Raw genomic sequence first — 21,279 nt, forward strand, 5'->3', positions numbered from 1 at the left:
GTTTGGAAGAAACACACAACACTATGTGGGGAGAAAAAGAGGCATAGCATGCCAACATCAAAACCTCATCCCCCTCATCAGGGCCTGGACGGATTGCCATCATCGAAGGAAAAATGAATTCCCAAGTTTATCAAGACATTTTGCAGGAGAACTTAAAGGGACACTGACAGGCCCAATAAGCATATTTAGGTATATATATATATATATCACAGTACAGGTCTTCTAAAGTGTATTTAAATCATCTAAGTATCCCCCCTGTCCACCTTATAAATACAGTAAACTAAAGTTTTATAACCTGGCTGAAGCGTCTTCGATCTGCCCAAGGGGCGGCGTTTCATCTCCACTTGCGCCCAGCCAGCCGCCCCAACTGCCGTTTTGAAGCGCTGCCCAGCTCATCAATATTCACTTCGCTGGGCAGCTACTACTGTCCCTGACTTCACAAGATCCGGCGCATGCCCAATACAATCCTATGGGCATCGGCCTCCGTCTCATCTTCAGCATCGCTGAATATTGATGAGCTGGGCGGCACTTCAAAACGGCAGTTGGGGCGGCTGGCTGGGCGCAAGTGGAGATGAAACGCCGCCCCTTGGGCAGATTGAAGACGCTTCAACCAGGTTATAAAACTTCAGTTTACTGTATTTATAAGGTGGACAGGGGGGATACTTAGATGATTTTAATACACTTTAGAAGACCTGTACTGTGATATATATATACCTAAATATGCTTATTGGGCCTGTCAGTGTCCCTTTAAGGCATCTGTCCACCAGCTAAAGCTCAACAGAAGATGGGTGTTGCAACAGGACAACGACCCAAAGCATAGAAGTAAATCAACAACAGAATGGCTTAAACAGAAGAAAATACGCCTTCTGGAGTGGCCCAGTCAGAGTCTGGACCTCAACCCGATTGAGATGCTGTGGCATGACCTCAAGAAAGCGATTCACACCAGACATCCCAAGAATATTGCTGAACTGAAACAGTTCTGTAAGGAGGAATGGTCAAGAATTACTCCTGACCGTTGTGCACGTCTGATCTGCAACTACAGGAAACGTTTAGTTGAAGTTATTGCTGCCAAAGGAGGTTCAGCCAGTTATTAAGTCCAAGGGTTCACATACTTTTTCCACCTGCACTGTGAATGTTTACATGGTGTGTTCAATAAAAACATGGTAACATTTAATTCTTTGTGTGTTATTAGTTTAAGCAGACTGTGATTGTCTATTGTTGTGACTTAGATGAAGATCAGATCACATTTTATGATCAATTTGTGCAGAAATCCATATCATTACAAAGGGTTCACATACTTTTTATTGCAACTGTATACACACTTACACAGATAATGCTATTAATCGCTGATAACACCTCCCCGTGTACAGCTATCAGTGACTGACAGCCATCTCTGTATACACACTTACACAGAGAATGCTATCAAACTCTGACAACCCCTTCAGTGTGCATGGCCCCTTATCAGTTCCAGATTTTTTTTTTCTCTTTGTTGTTAAGTTGGCGATTATTTAAATCATGTACTGTGATCCTGTGATTTGCAGAAAGGTAACAAGTCTATACGCTCGGTGCACAAAAAAACATCCTATTTCTTTAAATGGCTCCTGTGCTTTTAAGTGCATAAGGTATACCATTTTGTATAAGTCATACTTGTACACAGGGATTACTGTACATATTCTTTATCCATAAATAAGACAGATACTGCAATCAAGCACTGTCATTGCTGCAGAAGTAGCACTCGGGGGCTGGAATGAAACAGACAGTCTATTAGGAAATATGAGCAGTTCTTGGCCTTGCTTAACTCAGCTTCACTTATGCGGTCTCAGGGAATCATTTTGATGCTTACTCAGAATAAACTAAGGTTTTGTTGGCTTACTGATATCATGGCTATATAGGAAAGAGTAAAGTGTCACCATACAAGTGCATCTTCAACCTGATAGTACCATTATAAGGTCTTCACAAATGCTGGCAGTACCTGAAGCGTTCCTATGATCTCATCCAGCTGTTCACTGAAGTGGGTGCAGACCAGATCTGCTGCTTTATTTGGACTCAGCATTATCAGCTCCTGGTGAGGAAAAATGGGAAACAATTTGCTGTAAAATGAATAACCTAATAACAAAATGTGTTAAATCGCCAGTCCGCAAAAAATGCTGCAGGTCCGTAGAGTGTCGTGGGGTGGATTACACTTTCAGAGAATGTACATAAGAAGTCCGGACCGCGTGTCTCATAAATGTAAGGTATAAACGGGTTTTTTTTCTTCCTCCCTTCAAAAAGTTACCGAGGTCTGCAGATCTCCTACTGATGGATATCCTGCAACTTACAAAGAAAAACAATAGGGTAGATCCGTATGTTCACCTTGCCATGTGCCCCTGACAAAGCTTTAGGAGCGAAACCTGGGTCGGGCAAGGAGAAAAGACGCTGGGATTTTTATGCGATTTTAAGTGCATGTTTAGATTTCTGAATTTAAAGAAGTTAGGAACCCCAGTTGACTCACCAGGCGTATGCTGTAACCAAGTCCGCGGTTGAACTGTGTATAATAGTGTGTGAACGTGCACCTTTCATGCGGAGATCCAACTAAATTGCAGAGGAAACCTGTGATATGCTCGATATTGGAGGAGTGCCGTGTAAGTACAATCTGTGCACCACAGGGCAGATTAAACATACGGATCTACCCTATTGTTTTTCTTTGTAAGTTGCAGGATATCCATCAGTAGGAGATCTGCAGACCTCGGTAACTTTTTGAAGGGAGGAAGAAAAAAACCTGTTTTATACCTTACATTTATGAGACGCGCGGTCCGGACTTTTTATGTACAAAATGAATAACCTGCTGTAAAAAATAAATAAAATGAAAACTAAAATGACCATAAAAAGAATATGAACAATGCAACTGGACTGAGGGCTAGAAGGGATAACTGCACCTCTCAAAAGGTCGTTTGAGCCATTTGTGTGATGCCCCTTGACCAATCAGCCAAAGATCCAGTTCACTATGCAAAACCTGCATCCAAATACCCTCCTCAAAGCAGAGTGACTTGTTGGCATCCTCCCCGACATCCAGCACCAAGTACACTTGCCACACCAGCCCCTCTAGCTACGTCCCTGCTGAGACACGCACTATTTTACATCCATATTTTATGCTGTTCCATCTTGAGTTCAGGAAGCCATGATGTGTGCACAGCAGAACCCATAGCTTTCAGTCATTAGGTCATCAAACTGAAATCTTTCTCAGATATTATCATCACAGACACTTATGGAAAATCCACAGGGGCCCTCATCTCCAGAACGATCCATCGTGAGACGGCCACCAGCTGCTACATCCGGGCAGAGAATGAATTGAGAGTTGGTCGTATAGGTCTACAGCACTCTACATCCATTTCTATGTGAGCCACTGAAGAAGCGTAGCATGCTGGAGATAGATAAGAGTCCCAGCTCTGAGACATGCACCTTTCAGATGTTTACAGAATATCCTGGGGATATGCCATAAGGGGAATATCCCTTTAAGGGAGCAGGACCTCTACAGTAACAAAAGTACAGCTTTATAGCTGCATGATTACAAAGACCTTTTTAATGCCCTCTTCAGATATATCAATTGTGCCTGGCCAGATGTTTTAGGCCGGAAGCCAGACACAACTGATACATGTGCACAGCACTTCAGTGCACCGATCCGACGCCGGACAGTAAAACGTAGCATGCAGGGTTTTTCTGTCTGGTGCCATTTGTCATCCGGCGTCATCAGTGATGCACTGGATGAATACAAATAATCCCATAGAAAACTACAGGACCAGTTCGGGTTGGAAGGCTGTCTGTCCATTAGCTAGACAAACAGTATAGAGCCGCAGCCACCCCATTCATGGTAGTGGTCAAGTAATTTACGCATCTTTGTGCAAGTGATGGGCCGATACGGCTACTCTCCATAACCTGCACAGAAAAGGATTCAGCTGAGAACAGCCAAGAAAAAGGTCACGTTAGTAAACCCCATGACAGCAGACAGCTTGGTTGGCATGAATGGGTGGCCCACTGACAGCCAGAGGCCTGAGATTTGAGAAGTGCCTCTTTACAGTTGATAGTGCTCCTTTACAGTTGATAGTGCCTCAACCAGTTTAGAAGCATTAAAGAGTCACTGTACTTTCACATAATTTCATTTAATAGAGAATGGTGTAACTAGCACATTTCTAAATCACTTTATTTAAAAAAAATAATAATTGGCTCAGATCCAGTTATGGACAGTTATAGGAGTCTCACTTCCACCTAAATTGCAGTCCACTGCCTGTTGTCAGGCACGATCCATCCCTGGTAACAGAGACTTAGAATATGACTTCGGGGTGTTAGAGCTAGGAGTCTCCTGCCTTTCTGTAAGTGTGATTTATCCCTCATTAACTGTACTGTGAGCTCCAGAGCTGAAAACAAAACGTAGTACAGTGCTGGGAGAAGGAAGAAGCCCCTTGCTTCTGAGATAAATGCATCTAGCTATGCAACAGAGACAGAGGGGGAATAATATGGCTGAAATAAATGTTACAGAAGCCCAAACATAACCGTTCAGTCACAGTTATAATTGTGCCAAGAAGCACCGCCACTAAGCAAACTTTTTTTTTTTTTTTTAACTCAGGTACGCTTTAAGGAAATATTGTTATGAAGTGGTCAACCCCTGATTACACACAGATGGCCTATCCTAAGAGAAAAGTCATCAGTATGTTTTTTAAGAAATAACATTTAAGGTGGCAGTTCCGTTTGGACATATCTAGAGGTCCTGATACTGAGGCTCTAGGATATCAGGTAACAATGGGCTATATATTCCACTTAGGTGGGGATAAAGCTAAACATAGCACCTGTTGAAATCCTATTAAAATATAGATTCATGAGAAATCCAGACTGACAATTTGCAGTACATACAAATTGACATGAATTAATGACATTTCTTACAAGACAAGGGGGATTTATATTACATTGAGCTTCCAAAAATTAGGGTAGTACAGAATTCGCTAAACACACGAGGCTCTTGCCATTGGAAAAGTGATGCATGTTATCTAAAATTTTAATTTTCTCATTTAGTCATGTACTTTGATGGGTGCTTTATTTCAACATCACAAGAAAAAATTTCACTGTTCTGAAAGTATTCTCTTTTTTCTCAGCAAGTACAGAAAGATAATGACCACTTCAGAATGCTACAAAGCCAATTTAGTTCACATGCAGGCTGCACTTAAAGTATCTTTATAAATATCAATCGCACTTTAAGGGTCCATTCACACATCCGTGGTGTATTGTTGATCCGCAATACACCTGGCTGGCACCCCCCATAGAACTGCCTATTCTTGTCCGCAATTGCAGACAAGAATTTTTTTGCAGAGCCGCGGCACGGAAGTTCGGGGCCGAAGCCCGGAAGTTTGGGGACGTGCTCCAGAAATGCGGATGCTCTATTGAGAATGAATAGGTCCGCACCCGTTTCCGATATTGCGGAACGGATGCGGACCCATTTGAGGACGTCTGAATGGAGCCTTAATATGCAGGGTATGTTTACATTTGCTGAACCTATACTTATTCGTTAAAGATTTGCAGAAAAAGCAATTCCCTAATATAGAGTACTGTATGTCTATTATCAGAATCGGCTCCCTTAGAAGAGAAGCAATGCAACTCTCCTCTTTGTAATGGATATCTATCAACAGAATGCTAGTTGCCAACAGCAGTGGACTTCTGTCTATAGATTTATTTTTATTTTATTTTTTTATTTTTTCAGATTTGGTCCTTATTTTGTTCTTAAAGGCTATGGACACCTTTCGGGCCTTTTTATTATTGTATTTTCCCCATTATGTACTAAAATATGTTTGTCAGTGGATCTTTATCAAACATTTTCAACAGTTTTTTCTCTACAGTCTTCAGTTTCACTCTACTTACAGACTATTGACTACCTCACATTAAATCAATCAGATGCTGCTCTACTGGCCTCTTTGAACTCCTGACAGCTCATTAAAGGGGTTTTCCCATCATATACAATGGGGGCATATCGCTAGGATATGCCCCCATAGTCTGATAGGTGCGGGTCCCACCTACAAGGAGAACGGAGCGGGGAAATGAATGGAGGGCGCACTGTGCATGCACAGCAGCCCTCCATTAATTTCAATGGGGCCGCCGAAAATAGCCGAGCCAGCTATTTCCGTCTGCCCCATAGAAATTAATGGAGATGGGGCCACGCATGCGCGGTGCGCTCCCATTTACTTGTATGGGAGCAGCAGGGAGCAGCGCTTGGTGGTGGACGGCTCCTCCAGCCACAGCTCTCCCCGCTCTGTTCTCCTAGCCATATGTCCCCATTATATGTGATGGAAATACCCCTTTAATACTCATTTAAGCCATATTCACTCCGTGATTTATTCATTGTGAGGCAGAGAACAATAATCTGTAGATTCAGTTAAACTAAAAGCTGTAGAAGAAAAACTGTTGAAAACTTTAAAAAAAAGATCAATAGTAAGAAAAAAAATAGGATTTTATGTGCTTACCTGTAAAATCCTTTTCTCGCTGAGTTCATTGGGGGACACAGAAGACCATGGGTATAGCTGCTGCCACTAGGAGGCGACACTAAGCAAAAAAATTGTGTTAGCTCCTTCTCTCAGCTATACCCCTCCTGCAGACACTGAGCTAATCAGTTTGTACAAAAGCAGTAGGAACAGCTAGGAGAAGCCAACAGAAAATAATAAAAAGGAAGAAAGGCGAAGATGGGTCATTATCAAGAACCAGAAGGACCCATCTAGGAGAACCAGCAATGTACATACAGGGTGGGAGCTGTGTCCCCCAATGAACTCAGCGAGAAAAGTATTTTACAGGTAAGCACAAAAAAATCCTATTTTCTCGCTCGTATAATTGGGGGACACAGAATACCATGGGACGTTAAAGAGCAGTACCATGGGGAGGGAGCAAGAACAGAACGAATCCAAGTCCGGTTATAAAGCCCCACACAGAAATGCGGGGCAAAGACACACCAGGAACCTTGAAAAAGGGACAGGAAGACCCATTCCCCAGAAGGCCAGCCAGACAGCGGCTGAATACACAGAGGCTCCGGCTGGGCAGAAGAAAGAACAGTCCAGGGAATATAAGTCACGGCTTAGGAGACTTCAGAAGACGTGCAGAGCACACAGAATATCCACAAGATCGACAAGAATGAAAACAAGACAGTCAACAAAAGCAACAGAGCAATTGTAGAAGATACAGGAAAGAAATACGTAGACTGGATTTAGAAGAAGAATGAAAATGGATATCAAGGGCCAAAGAACTGCAGATTTGACAAAACTTTCCCCCATGGGGAAGAAGTAGGGATGCCCAAAGGCAAAGGCCCCACACACCATACCGGACTGCCAGTAGAGAAGAACAATCCAGCGGGACTATGACGAACAAGTCAGGGCTAAAGAACCTTAAAGTCAGGCATGAGAATGGCCCACAATAAAAAATTCCAGAACAAGAGAGGAGAGGAGAACTGGCAGACCTAAATCAGAGGCTGCAGACAGGAACCAGAGATAGGAAAATTATTGCGCAAGGAAGGGAGTGTGGACCCAGAATGCCACAAAGTCCCAGAAAAAAACTGGTAAAAGAACCAACACCACCCGCGCAGGCTCCCCACAGCCGAAAGGGGGCATATGAGAACCCAATGGCTATGAACACTGGCCGAGCAGGCAGTAACAGTATGTGGGGGAGCGCAACTACTCACCCTGCGGAAGGGGAGAAGTAGAAGCAGCCGATAGTAGGCATAGTAGAAAACCAGCACTTAGGGGTGACAACAAGGGCAGTACGACCACTCGACCCGGTGAGAGGAGCAATGCAGGCAACTCACATATCCAAACTCCAAAAGGAAGCAACGCTGATGCTACTATTACCATAGTAGATTGTAGAGGCAATGCACTACATGTGAAGGGAACAAGGCGCTAAGCCAGCGCTATAGAAATTGGTAGGTTATACCAGGTACAGAAAACGTATAACGCCCACCAGAAGTGAGCAAACCCCTCAGCCGCAGTGGGTCATGGCAGAACATAAGCAAAGTGCCCTCTGTGGAAGAAGGAAATGTAGACATGATGACAACTACAACTAGCGAGAAGGCACCATGCCTAGAAGGAGGTGTGTGCAGATACCGCCAGAATGCCAGGGCCAATACTCGACATGGAGGAAGGGGATGAGGAGAAAACCATAATTGTAGTGTCTGCTGCCCATGCGTCATGTAAGCCGCAGTTGAAGGATGAATGCAAAAATTCCCCCTGGGAAGGATTCATGCAGTAGTAGCCGTGGCACCGGAGTAGCCAGAATATCTATGGGCAGCGCAAAGACTGCCTTACAGGGGTACGCGATAGCAACAACTATGGCCTTTAGGGTCAGAGGAGAAACTCCACCTAAAAATGAGGACAACAGCAATAGTCACCAAGAATTGGTGCTAGTGCAAGACTCCACCTGAGAAGGAAGAAAAATGGCAATCAGAGCAGACGTTCCACCTACGGAAGGAGTGTGGACGCCGGGCATTGCAAAGACAATCAACCAAATGAGATTACCCTTCACAGGGACTCAAAGCACAAGGAAAAGTATGAGGTATACCAACGGCCTGTTAGAGGTGTGAAGCAGTCATAGTATCCAGCAGTAGTGCCAAAACACCACCTATGACGGGGGATAAGGCGATTGTAGGTACCATGTCTAACCAATAGGCCACCCATGGAACAGGATGCCGTGCAACAAGAAACTAATGAGAGTAGTCGCTGTAGACAATGTTGAAGCAATTACACTAACCAAGAAAGACGGATTATGCAATAGGAGGAACAGTTTCCAGTGGTAGTGGAATTACTCCGCTGACGGAAAGAGTGGAACCGAAAAGATGTACTGGGTCCCCTGGTTATGCAACTACTCCGTCAATGGGGGCAGGTTATGCTACAGGATCTCTAACACGCAATTGTGGTGCAACTAATCCCTCAATAGAAGTGGGGAAAGCAGACAGGACAGATGATATCCAGTATGAGAGTAATTACTCCGCCTGGGGAGGGGTTAATGCAACCGGACGTATGGTATCCGGTGGAAGTGCAATACTCTGCCTAAGGCAGGAGGGTAATGCGATAGTCTGTCCAGGATCTAGTGATAGTGTAATTACTCTATAGTAGGAGGATAAAGCTACAGGATCTACAGTATGCGACTGCGGTGCAACTAAACCACATATATAACGGGGAACAAAAACAGGACAGATGATATCCAGCTTTAATGCAATCACTCTGCCTGCGTAGGGAGTAATGCAACAGAACGTATAGTATCCGATGGAAGTGCAATTACTCCGTCTAAGGAAGAAGGGTAATTAGATCTGTATAGGATCCAGTGGTAGTGCAATTACTCTATAGAAGGAAAGTAATCCAACAGACTGTACAGTACCCAGAGTAAGTGCAAAAACTCTCACTACAAAAGGAGGGTAATGCTTCCGGATGTACGGTATCCAGTGGTGGCATAAATATTCCGCCCATGGAAAGAGGGCAATGCTACCGGACGTATAGGAACCAATGAGATGTAAACACTCCACCGATAGAGGATTACTCTGCCCATGGAAAGAGGATAATGCTACGAGCCGTACAGTACCCAGTGGAAGTGCAATTACTCCGCCTAAGTAAGGAGGGTAATGCTACAGGCCGTCCAGAACCCAGCGGGGGTGCAATGACTCCTCCTACGGAAGGAGCTTAATGGCACTGGCTGTACAGTATCCAGTGGTAGAGCAAATACACCGCCTATGGAAGGAGGGTAATGCTACAGGCCGTATGGCATCCAGTGAAAGGGCAATTACTCCGTCTATGGAAGGAGGGTAATGCTACAGGCCGTATGGCATCCAGTGAAAGGGCAATTACTACGCCTATGGAAGGAGGGTAATGCTACAGGCCGTGTGGTATCCAATGAAAAGGCAATTACTCTGCCTATGGTAGGAGGGTAATGCTACAGACTGTACAGTATCCAGTGCAAGGGCAATTACTCCGCCTTTGGAAGGAGGGTAATGCTACAGGGACCAGCGGTGAGCACCCATATTCCGCCTAAGGAGGGAAGGGAATGTGACAGGATTTACAGAATTGAGTGGTAGTGTAACCACTCCGCCTATAGAAGGAGGGTAATGCTACAGGGAGTGCGGTATCCAGCGGTAGTGCCAGGATTCTGCTTACGCTATAGGACGTATGTATCCAGCGGTAGGGTAAATAAATTTTGCGTACAGAATGGCATGGGAACCAGGTTCAGAAGAACCAGATAGCTCCAAGGGTTAATAATATATAAATATCAGTTTTTTAGCACAATCCTAACAAAACTAGGGAAACTGCACCCACATCCGTCTGTACTAATAACCAGCACCGTAAGCCTCAGCAGAGAGCCCAGTAAGCCCTTTCCTCAGCACAGTAGTACTGAGGCAAGGAAGGAGTAAAGCAGAAGGCAGGGGCGGGGCTTATTGGGCAGCTGGTGGGGATTAAAGCAAGCCATTTTTTTTTTTTTTTCTTAATACATGTGCAACGTTTCACCGTAGCCTTTTTCCTACAGCTACTCCAATGGCTTTTGAAGTCCTGCCTCTCCATATCAAGGGGGTGAGTTGGACCAAGCCAAGTAAGCAGAAGGTGGCCTGACATGAAGTCTCCCCCCCCCCCTCACCCCCCCCCGGGGGAAGGACGCCTGTCGAAACTGAGGCCTCGGGTGGAGGTAAGCAGGCCTCCTTGGGGAATATTCACATCAGAAAACCTGAGAAGGGGGAGGGAGGAGGAATGGGGCCTTGGGGACTGAGAAAAAACTCACCTGTCTGGCGTTTTCCCCTAGCTCCAGCCGGGTCACCAGCTTCGGTGTGTTACCCCTTGGTGAGGGTATCTACACCGGTAACAGAGGGGACTTAGCGGAGGCTGGTGACCCAAAAGCTGGCGGGATAAACCTCTGGTCCTCCTTGCCTTCTGGAGACCGGGAACGAGCAGCGGGCTTGGGGACCCCCTGGACTCCCGTCTCTTGGGTGGGAATGCAGGCAGCTTGGAGACTCCCATCAGCCCAGCTAAAAGAAAGAAAAATGAAAAGAAAAAAAAATCAGCAGAGCTGCAAAGCAGGGAGGTCTGCCTCCTACAGACACAAACTAAAACTGATTAGCTCAGTGTCTGCAGGAGGGATGAAGCTGAGAGGAGGAGCTAACACTTTTTTTTTGCTTAGTGTCGCCTCCTAGTGACAGCAGCTATACCCATGGTCTTCTGTGTCCCCTAATGATACGAGTGAGAAAATATGTTTAGCCCCAAATTGGATAAAATGCAATAATAACAAATGTCCCATAAGGTGTCCATAGCTTTTAAACTTCCATAATATAGACACAAATGAAGACTTACACAGTCCCAATTTTCATGCTCAGCTGGCTTCTATAGAAAGGATAGAACCATCTCTAATGTGTATATGCTGTGCTCATAGAAATGCTCATGACATTAGTCTGTATTCCATTCTAATATTGAAAGAATGCTAATCTAGAATGCTAGATGAAGTTATCATTCTACGTTAGAAATTAAAAAGAGCAGGAAACATCCATACATACATTAGAAATACTTGCAAAAAATATTTGTAATCCAAACCAGAAAAAAGTTACATTGAAAAATAAAAAAAAAAGAAGACAAGAAGAGTAAACAGGAAACAACCCGACTGCTGCAGCCAATGGCTGCCCTCAGTGGCACACTGAAGAGGCCAGTGTCTGGCTACAGGAGTCATGTGTTGTTGCTTGACGTCACCGCTACAGATGGGTAAACAGAACCCCTTTAAATTTTATGGACACCTTTGCATTTAATTTTTTTTTTATTGTTCATTTGTTTTCTAAATGCAAAATTAAGGAATTTTCGAAATAATCTTCACTGAAAGTTTTCTGCCATTTTGCTTCTGTAGAGTGTGTGCAAGTCCTTCATTTAGCAGCTGATGCTGCTGAATGAAACATAGATTCATCAGAGAGCTACTACTGTTTTTGTTGACTCTCTCTGCTCTACCTCTCCTTTCTCTCAGGGTTAGGGACAGCAGCAGGAGGTTGTACACAGCAGACGTGTGTGGTGAGGAGGAGAGCATCCAGGCTCACACAGAATGAAGATTGAGGGGAAATCCCATACAAGTCAGTTTGTAGGAGGAAGGCAGTAGCACTGTGGACACATAGGTCCAGCATGTATTACTGAGAGGTGATGTCCACATGAGAAAGGTCTGAAACTAAGAGCAAGTTGAAAACTGAATATCAAGGGGTCTGAAAATAAGAGAGAATGAAGACTGCAGACTGAAACTTAGTGTAACCACTAATATGTAAAAATACGTTTTCCATGTCAAATGTGTCCATAACATATAAGCAAAGGTACATTACAAAGTCAGACTACTATTTTCCAGACCGATCTAACTTTATTTTGGCATACCTCCATATGTCTCATTGCTTTGTCCCACGTTGACTGCTTCTCCTCCGGACTGTATCCAGGAATTGACAATATATTATGAATATAGTTATAAACTTCTTGCTAGTAAGGAATAAAGAATTAGTTGAGCATAAATGAAAAGCATACAAACTGTCTAACACAACTGTCTAAACGTAAAATGCAGGTTGTAAGTTAACTAGATAGTGGGATGTAAATCTGTTATAAAATTATGGGGGTGATCTTCTTATGTGACTCAGAAGAGAGATCGATAGTGTATCAGTAGGATAGAGCTTGAATATATGATTGTTAAGCTTAACTCCTGTGAACCCAACGACTGCTACAATGTAATACCCTGTATCCTCTGCATTCAGCTCTGCTCTGCTGTTTGGTGCCACTGGATAGTTGTCCACTGACCATCAAGGCCCACTTTACCGTCTCTGAAGAAAGCAGAGCTGAGCTGACAGGAGATAAAGCAGTACAGGGCTTTTGTAGAACTTCTACCACTTTGTTCTGGCAATCAGTATGGTTCATAGAGGTCAGACATCCATTAGTTGGAAATGAATGGCATATCCTTGCCATCAATGTCTGCTCTGAGACCACCCCTTTTAAAGCCAAAGCTAAACATACACATGAGATAACTATATGCCGAGCAGTCACAGGACTGCCATCTTCCCCGACTTCTTCTGGTGCAAGTTGAAAGGGTTGTTCAGGATTAGAAAAGCATGGTTGCTTTCTTCCAGATACTACATGTCAATGGCATGTGTCTAGAATTGCAGCTCTGTGCCACTGCATACTTGCCAACAGTTTGCCAGGATTGACCCAGATTTGGAGATCCTGACAAATTTGGCTTGTCCAAGCACAAAAAAGACAGGATTTAGAAAAACCTTGCTCAGAAGTGGGTGTTCCTGGGTGTGGGTGGGTCAGGGCAGGGGTTAAAATGCCCCAAATTTACCAACCAATGGGTTAAAATGCCCCAAATTTACCAACCAATATGGTGATAAGTTTGTCACTGGGGTGAAGGGTGTTGAGCTGCCATACCGCATACAACCTGAGGACTGGTATGGTACTGTTTCCACAGGAAATCAACCATGTTTTTTCTGATCCTTGTCAACCTCGAGAGTGATGCCCCATTCCCATACACCTAAGACAGCAGTTACTGCTTTAGGCTACTTTCACACTCGCTTTTTGGCTTTCCAGTTGTGAGATCCGTTTAGGGATCTCACAAGCGGTCCAAAACAGATCAGTTTTGCCCTAATGCATTCTGAATGGAAAAGGATCCGCTCAGAATGCATCAGTTTCCCTCCGATCAGTCTCCATTCCGCTCCATGCCTGCAGCGTTTTCCTATCTGCTTGATGAAACTGAGCCAAACTGATCCGTCCTGGCACAAAATGCAAGTCAATAGGGACAGATCCGTTTTCTATGACACAATCTGGCACAATAGAAAAAGAATCCGTCTCCCATTGACTTTCAATGGAGTTCATGACGGATCCGTCTTGGCTATGTTACAGATAATACAAACGGATCCATTCATGATAGATGCATGCGGTTGTATTATTGTAACAGATCCGTTTTTGCAGATCCATGACGGATCCGCCCAAAACGCAAGTGTGAAAGTAGCCATAGAGAACAAACAAAGGCAGGTTGAACTCCAACATGCCAGCTGCTTATTTGTCCAGACAGCAAATTGCAGATGAATATCATCTATATGAATTCACTGCCATTTAACCAAGACAACGGTAGGCTCATCTTTGGGGAACCCATGAGAATATATTAAAGAATGGCTTAAATTAGTAAAGGGCTATTCATTATCATGGTTTATTGATCCAATTATCAGTGGGCAGAAACATCATCATGGAAATACAAATTCCAGTTTCCCCTAGAAACCTATCAGATGAATCTTATTACTCCACTTTTTGCTATTTATGCAGTTCATTAATATATTCTCCTAAGGTTTAATCCTAAATCAGGCCAAGAAGAAAGTAGTTGAATATTATACAGAATGACAAATCACACAAACATAAATAAAAGCATGAACTGATTCTGATCCATAAAAAGTCTGATTAAGGTAAAAAAAAATGTTTTCAAAGCTACTTTATGTATATGTAATATATTACACCGCCAAAGCAGCTTGCATGTTCAGTTTTGGACTGAAGGGCCTAAGGCCCACCGGTAAAATTAATTCTGGGTGCTCACTGTACAGCTATATGCAAACATTACCTTACCCCTTAAAGGGGTTATCCCATGACTAATGTAAAAAGTGAAAATCAGACATTGTATAGTACATGGCAACCTCTTTCTAACAAAGCTAGAACCAGCCCTGTACCTCACATGGATCCAGAGATCTCCTCATTCATTACTCTGCTAGATTTAGATCAAGCTGACAGCTCAAGGGGAGTGTCTTTTCTGCTGTAGCTAAGGGGGCGTGTCTCAGCTCTCCCCATCACAGCTCAGGAGGCAATTGAAGGATGAAACTGAGCATGTGCAGCCATCTCAGTAAGCAGGTCAAAAAAATAAGAAAAAAAACAAACAGCAGGTGGCGCTATACAGATACATTTTATTGAATAACTTAGTGGCTATGCTAAATTTTTTATTACATGCAATTGCAAACATCTTCAGATCCAGGTGCTGGTTTGAAAACTGTAGAATATTTTTCATGGGACAACCAGTTTAATGCTTAAAACTGCAACAATAAACATTTATTTTCAGCAGTAGCATGTGTCTCTGACTATTCTGGCCTGGCAACCCCGTCTCTGTGCCCATAAGTAATCTCAGTCACCTAATGTGTCTACAATAAATTGGGTATTTTTTGCTTTATAAAACACACTTTTTCCACTGAAAAGTGAGGGGAAAATTGCAGTGTGTCTAAAAAAGATATAATACTGAGCGCTTTCATTATGGAAGCGCTCATTAGTATGTAGGAGGCATAGGGAGCTGTAAGTCTAGTGCTACCAGAGCTGGCTGTACTCACCATTCCCTGGTCTTCTTCCGGGCGCCTGCTCTGTTTCCTTACTGCGCATACCATCAGGATCTAGTGCTGTGTGAAATAAGGTCACAGTGCAGCGCAGTGCTGGCAGAAAACCAGGGAGCAGTGAGTGCAGAAAGAGTGCGCTGTCTGGGGCAGGAGTGGTTTTATTTATTTATTTTACAGTGTCATCTGATCTGAGGTCTGATAAAAATTGGGGGTCTTATTTGGGGTTCCTTTAAAAGATTGGCGGTCTGATTTGAGTTCTGCTGAAAAATATTTCTTCTCTTATTTGCCTAGAACCTAGGTGTGAAAAATATGGTAGTTTGTTAAATAATCTACCCATAGGCTGGATGAGATTATATACAGTCGTGGCCAAAAGTTTTGAGAATTACATCAATATTGGAAAAGTTGCTGTTTAAGTTTTTATAATAGCAATTTGCATATACTCCAGAATGTTATGAAGAGTGATCAGATGAATTGCATAGTCCTTCTTTGCCATGAAAATTAACTTGATCCCCCAAAAAACTTTCCACTGCATTTCATTGCTGTCATTAAAGGACTTGCTGAGATCATTTCAGTAATCGTCTTGTTAACTCAGGTGAGAATGTTGACGCGCACAAGGCTGGAGATCATTATGTCAGGCTGATTGGGTTAAAATGGCAGACAACCTGTTAAAAGGAGGGTGATGCTTGAAATCATTGTTCACCATGGTGTTGTAGAAATATTAATAGTTGTAATCTGCTCGCATCAAAGTTTGTGTAAGGAAAAAGGTAAATCTCTTTTCCCTCAGCCGCAGTCAGATCCAGACCCAGGTGTTACCATCTTGATTGAATTCTGAGCAACTCCTCCTCCTCCCTGCCCAGTCTGTCTCTCTTATTTACTAACAAAAGGTGTAAAAGGGGCTGGCCCAAGACAAGGATACAGGAAGTGATGACATAGGAAGACAAGACACCATAATACCCTAGGCAACAAACATATGTGTGCAATAATCTACCATTACCACTGGAGCTAATTTTATCCAGCCTTGCTCAGTGTCACGGATGATATTGCAGATAGCTGGAAGTTATGGATAAACATCCGACTGGCTTGATCCCAAACTAAGGAGCATAAAGGTGACCCCTGTAAAACCCTAAGAGCTCACCCTGACTGCTAAGCACATACAAGGGTCTCAGAGGTAGACGATTGCATGCCCTCGTACCTAGACTGTGTGACACCTGAAAACCCTATAATAGTGAGAGGACACGACCATCGGCTCCCTGCACTTAATACGGAGGGAGTCAGGGTCACCTAGAATCAAGCCAGCAAAGAAACACAATACAAGAAAGGACTTATCTGAACAAGCAGTAACAGAAGTCTCCAGCAGTGATCACTTCAAACCAGGAAGTAGTATAAACCGCAAAGTGAGGCAGTATGGGAGGGAATATAAAGGGAGGCAATTAGTGTGAATAGGTGACAGCTGGGAGAAGGAAAGGAGACAAAGTGAAACCAAAACAAAGAACATCATGCAAGAGGTACAGAAGAACGTCTGCCAGACTTTCTCAGAGAGCTGGCGGTGACACTCAGTGATCAATGCCAGATAAAATTACTATGATCCTCATGCATATTTATTTACAGGACAACGTCATTATCTCCAGCGGCTGATTAGACGCACTAGAGACAACAAACGCACGTTCCTTTCATATATTGTTCTCTTAAATGAATCCACGCCAAGCCAATAAATCCGTGTCTTGCGCGGGGGCCCTAGCCGGCGTCCATACATCAGCCAACAAAACACTGCTCTGCTGAACACATCAGTCTCCCCCGGCCCACAGCCCAGTGCTTAGCACATGGACCATTCACCGACGGAGACCTCTGTGCCCAAAAGCTGTGACAGGACATACACGGGAAGATATCCACTCCAATGGTTTACCCTGACACTGAGAGACATGATGACAATACACAATATATTAAATACACATACTAATAAAATTTCCACAACAATGGTGACCTGCAAAGAAACGCGTGCAGCCATCATTGCGTTGCATAAAAATGCCTTCACAGGCAAGGATATTGTGGCTACTAAGATTGCACCTTAACTTCAAGAAAAGAGGTTCAATTCTTGTTAAGAAGGCTTCAGGGCGTCCAAGAAAGTCCAGCAAGCGCCAGGATCGTCTCCTAAAGAGGATTCAGCTGCGGGATTGGAGTGCCACCAGTGCAGAGCTTGCTCAGGAATGGCAGCAGGCAGGTGTGAGCGCATCTGCACGCACAGTGAGGCGAAGACTTTTGGAAGATGGCCTGGTGTCAAGAAGGGCAGCAAAGAAGGCACTTCTCTCAAAAAAAAAAAACCCATCAGGGACAGATTGATCTTCTGCAGAAAATATGGTGAATGGACTGCTGAGGACTGGGGCAAAGTCATATTCTCAGATGAAGCCTCTTTGCGATTGTTTGGGGCATCAGGAAAAAGGCTTGTCCAGAGAAGAAAAGGTGAGCGCTGCCATCAGTCCTGTGTCATGCCAACAGTAAAGCATCCTGAGACCATTCATGTGTGGGGTTGCTTCTCATCCAAGGAAGTGGGCTCACTCACAATTTTGCCCCAAAACACAGCCATGAATAGAGAATGGTACCAAAACACCCTCCAACAGAAACTTCTTCCAACAATCCAACAACAGTTTGGTGAAGAACAATGCATTTTCCAGCACGATGGAGCACCGTGCCATAAGGCAAAAGTGATAACTAAGTGGCTCGGGAACCAAAACATTGACATTTTGGGTCCATGGCCTGGAAACTCTCCAGATCTTAATCCCATTGAGAACTTGTGGTCAATCCTCAAGAGGCGGGTGGACGAACAAAAACCCACTAATTCTGATAAACTCCAAGAAGTGATTATGAAAGAATGGGTTGCTATCAGTCAGGAATTGGCCCAGACGTTGATTGAGAGCATGCCCAGTCGAATTGCAGAGGTCGTGAAAAAGAAGGGCCAACACTGCAAATACTGACTCTTTGCATAAATGTAATGTAATTGTCGATAAAAGCCTTTGAAACGTATGAAGTGCGTGTAATTCTATTTCACTACATCACAGAAACAACTGAAACAAAGATCTAAAAGCAGTTTAGCAGCAAACTTTGTGAAAACTAATATTTGTGTCATTCTCAAAACTTTTGGCCACGACTGTACAGTGAATATCTGTATATATTGGAGTCAGTGTACTGTGCCATGTGGCAGTTGTGCAAAGGTTGGAGGACTAGGGGCCCACCCTGGCTGAGGGGTCCACCAGGGGATTCACCTGCTCCTCTGTGGGCCAGTCCAAGCCTGTGAATGTCTGGCAGAAAACCTTCTCTTAGAATAAACCAAATGTATATTTTGCAACACAATCCCCTCGCAAATTGAAAGCGGCATAAAAGCTCAATAGAGGGAGAAATATAAATCCATATCCTGAACAGCAGGCAGAAACATGTACTATGTGCAGTATTTGTACTCCCACTCAGCTTCTTGGTAGGTTACTATATTGAGTAATGGAAACTATGGGATATTTTGGTAACAAAACAATGATTGAATAATTTCCTAATACCTTTCTCATGGGATCTTGCAAATAACATTCTATAATTTTATCGTAAAGGTGCTTTCTTTCATACATGAACTCACAAATCTGGTAACTAGAAATAAAACAGAGAAAGAAAATATTATTCACATAAATGCAATTTGACAAAAATGGAAACCCTGACAATTCCCATAAATAAGCTGTGTCCATCGCCTATTGTGAATGGTGGGTCTTGTGTAATCTATACAGAGGTGATATCTGTCACTGTAATCCTGCCAGTGATTATAATGATATGACTGCTAGAAAGTGATTTGTACAGACCAAGAAGTGGTGCCTATTATTAGGCTTAGTGGCCTAATCCTGAATACTGCAGGATGTTATGATTTATTTTAAATATAGACAGTGACATGGGAAATTGAAAATATCAAAAATTCATAGAAAATATGTTTTTCGGGAATAAAATACTCACGATCTATCCTCAGCATAGGTTATAAACATCAGATCACTGAGGATACGACTCCTGGCACCCCTGTCGATCAGTTACTTGAAGAGACTGCAGCACTGATGACTGCTAAGGCCTCTTCCTAGACCAGGTATAGCCCACCTGGACAGAGCCAGATGATCTATGTGCAGTTCCGTCCCATGCAAGCAAATGGACCTAAGCTGCAATACCAAGCACAGCCAGTATACTATCTATGGCATTGTTATGGCCCTTTGAAACAGCCGATTAGTGGCGGTGCTGGGAGTTGGACCCCAACCAATCTGAAATTGATGACCTATCCTGAGGATCATCATAAATATGGTACTCCCGGAACATAAAAAACTTGATTTAAACAATAAGCTATTTCCTGATGACACATTCCCTTCAAAGACATCTGGAACTAGGAAAGACTGACTTCACAAAGACTGACTCCAGAACTCCTAAGTTTCTAAGTCTGGCTTACTGCATCTTAAAAGGGTTGTGCAGCGATTTTTAATGATGACCTATCCCCAGGATAGGTCATCAATATTAGATCTACGGGGGTCTGAAAGCCAACACCGCCACCGATCAGCTGTTTGAAGAGGAGGTGGTGCTCCATGTGAGCGCTGCTTTGCATTCTTTATGCTGCCCATCATCTCAGAAGTGAGTGTAATTACAAGTACTCGCTCCATTCACTTGCACTGTGTTGCTGCTGATAGGGAGCCAATGCGTAATGTAATCAAGAGGAAGCAGCGCTCGCATGGAGCGCTACCTCTTTTCCAAACAGCTGATCAGCAGAGGTGCCCTAAATGGTTTTCTCTTCTCTCAGTCATTCATTTGTATACTGCCTGATGAAGGAGCCTCTCTGCCCTGAAAGCTTGCAAATCTAATTTTTCAGGTTAGCCAATAAAGGTATCACTGCTACAACATGTTTGTGCTTTTTAACACAAAAGAATTTAACATCACAGATTTTTCTGGCCAACACTCTACCATGCTATTTTTGCTGCACATCCAGTATAACAGCTAGCAACACAGCAAAGAATTGTAGCAGAAGGATCTTACAACTGGGCTCGCTCTGCCAGGTGAATCAGTCTATTCTCTTCAAACTGTACAATTCCTCCAGCCTGCAGCAGCTCAAGTAGAACCTAAAACAGAAACCATCAAAATTACAGAAGGAGGTTTGCATGCAACAAGATCACAACACAGAAAGCCTCAGGTAGGCAGGAGGTGGCATTTATGATTCCTTCTGAAATCAACGTAATGGCCCTGTTACCATATCGAAAAAATTGGATTTTTGTACTTACCGTAAAATCCCTTTCTCGTTCAATTCATTGGGGTACACAGCACCATGGGTATACGCCCAGCTACCACTAGGAGGCGACACTGGATATGAAAAAGGTTGGCTCTGTCCAGGTGGGCTATACCCTCTCCACAGACACTAGGCTAATCAGTTTGTACCAATAGCAGTAGGAGAGGGAAACAAAAGCAAAGAATCAACATGTCCTGGACCAGGGACGGAAAGAAGAACAGCAGCCCGGTGACAGGAAAAGAAAAGAAAGCAAAGGGTGGGATCTGTGTCCCCCAATGAACTGAACGAGAAAGGGATTTTACGGTAAGTACAAAAATACAAATTTCTAGTTAGACGGGGTTAGACAGCACCATGGGATGTCCCAAAGCAGTCCCCGAGGGTCCCATGCAAAAAGTTGGGTGCACAGGAAAACCATGTGACACAGCAGGACCAGGAGAGGCCATAGCATGAAATGGTAGATAGTAAACTAAGGAAGTGAGCCGAAAGGCTCCAGGACCAGGAAGAGTCCAAAGAAAAAAAATTGTGGGAGACCGCCACGATCCCAATGACAAATGCCTGGGAAAAAAGGCAAGAAAGGAACAAAAGGGAAATGCCCATCTCCACCCAAGGTAGGAAAAATAAAGAAGCTAGAGGACAGGGAGCAGGGCTAGATGTCCTG

At 43.6% G+C, this 21,279-nt stretch overlaps 1 protein-coding gene across 1 annotated transcript in view; it reads right to left on the reverse strand.

Moving 5' to 3' along the window:
- The window catches only part of VPS8 (VPS8 subunit of CORVET complex), a 146,207-nt gene that overhangs the window by 84,519 nt on the left and 40,409 nt on the right, over positions 1-21,279 (reverse strand). Inside the window, exons 11-14 of the mRNA XM_044303766.1 lie at positions 20,375-20,457; positions 18,883-18,967; positions 12,372-12,470; positions 1,973-2,062 (exon numbers count right to left, since the gene is read on the reverse strand). Of these exons, the coding sequence (XP_044159701.1) occupies positions 1,973-2,062; positions 12,372-12,470; positions 18,883-18,967; positions 20,375-20,457 (357 nt within the window). The remainder of the gene's footprint in view (positions 1-1,972; positions 2,063-12,371; positions 12,471-18,882; positions 18,968-20,374; positions 20,458-21,279) is intronic.

Source organism: Bufo gargarizans, chromosome 8 (genome assembly GCF_014858855.1).
Source record: "Bufo gargarizans isolate SCDJY-AF-19 chromosome 8, ASM1485885v1, whole genome shotgun sequence".
NCBI classification, from domain to species: Eukaryota; Metazoa; Chordata; class Amphibia; order Anura; family Bufonidae; genus Bufo; species Bufo gargarizans.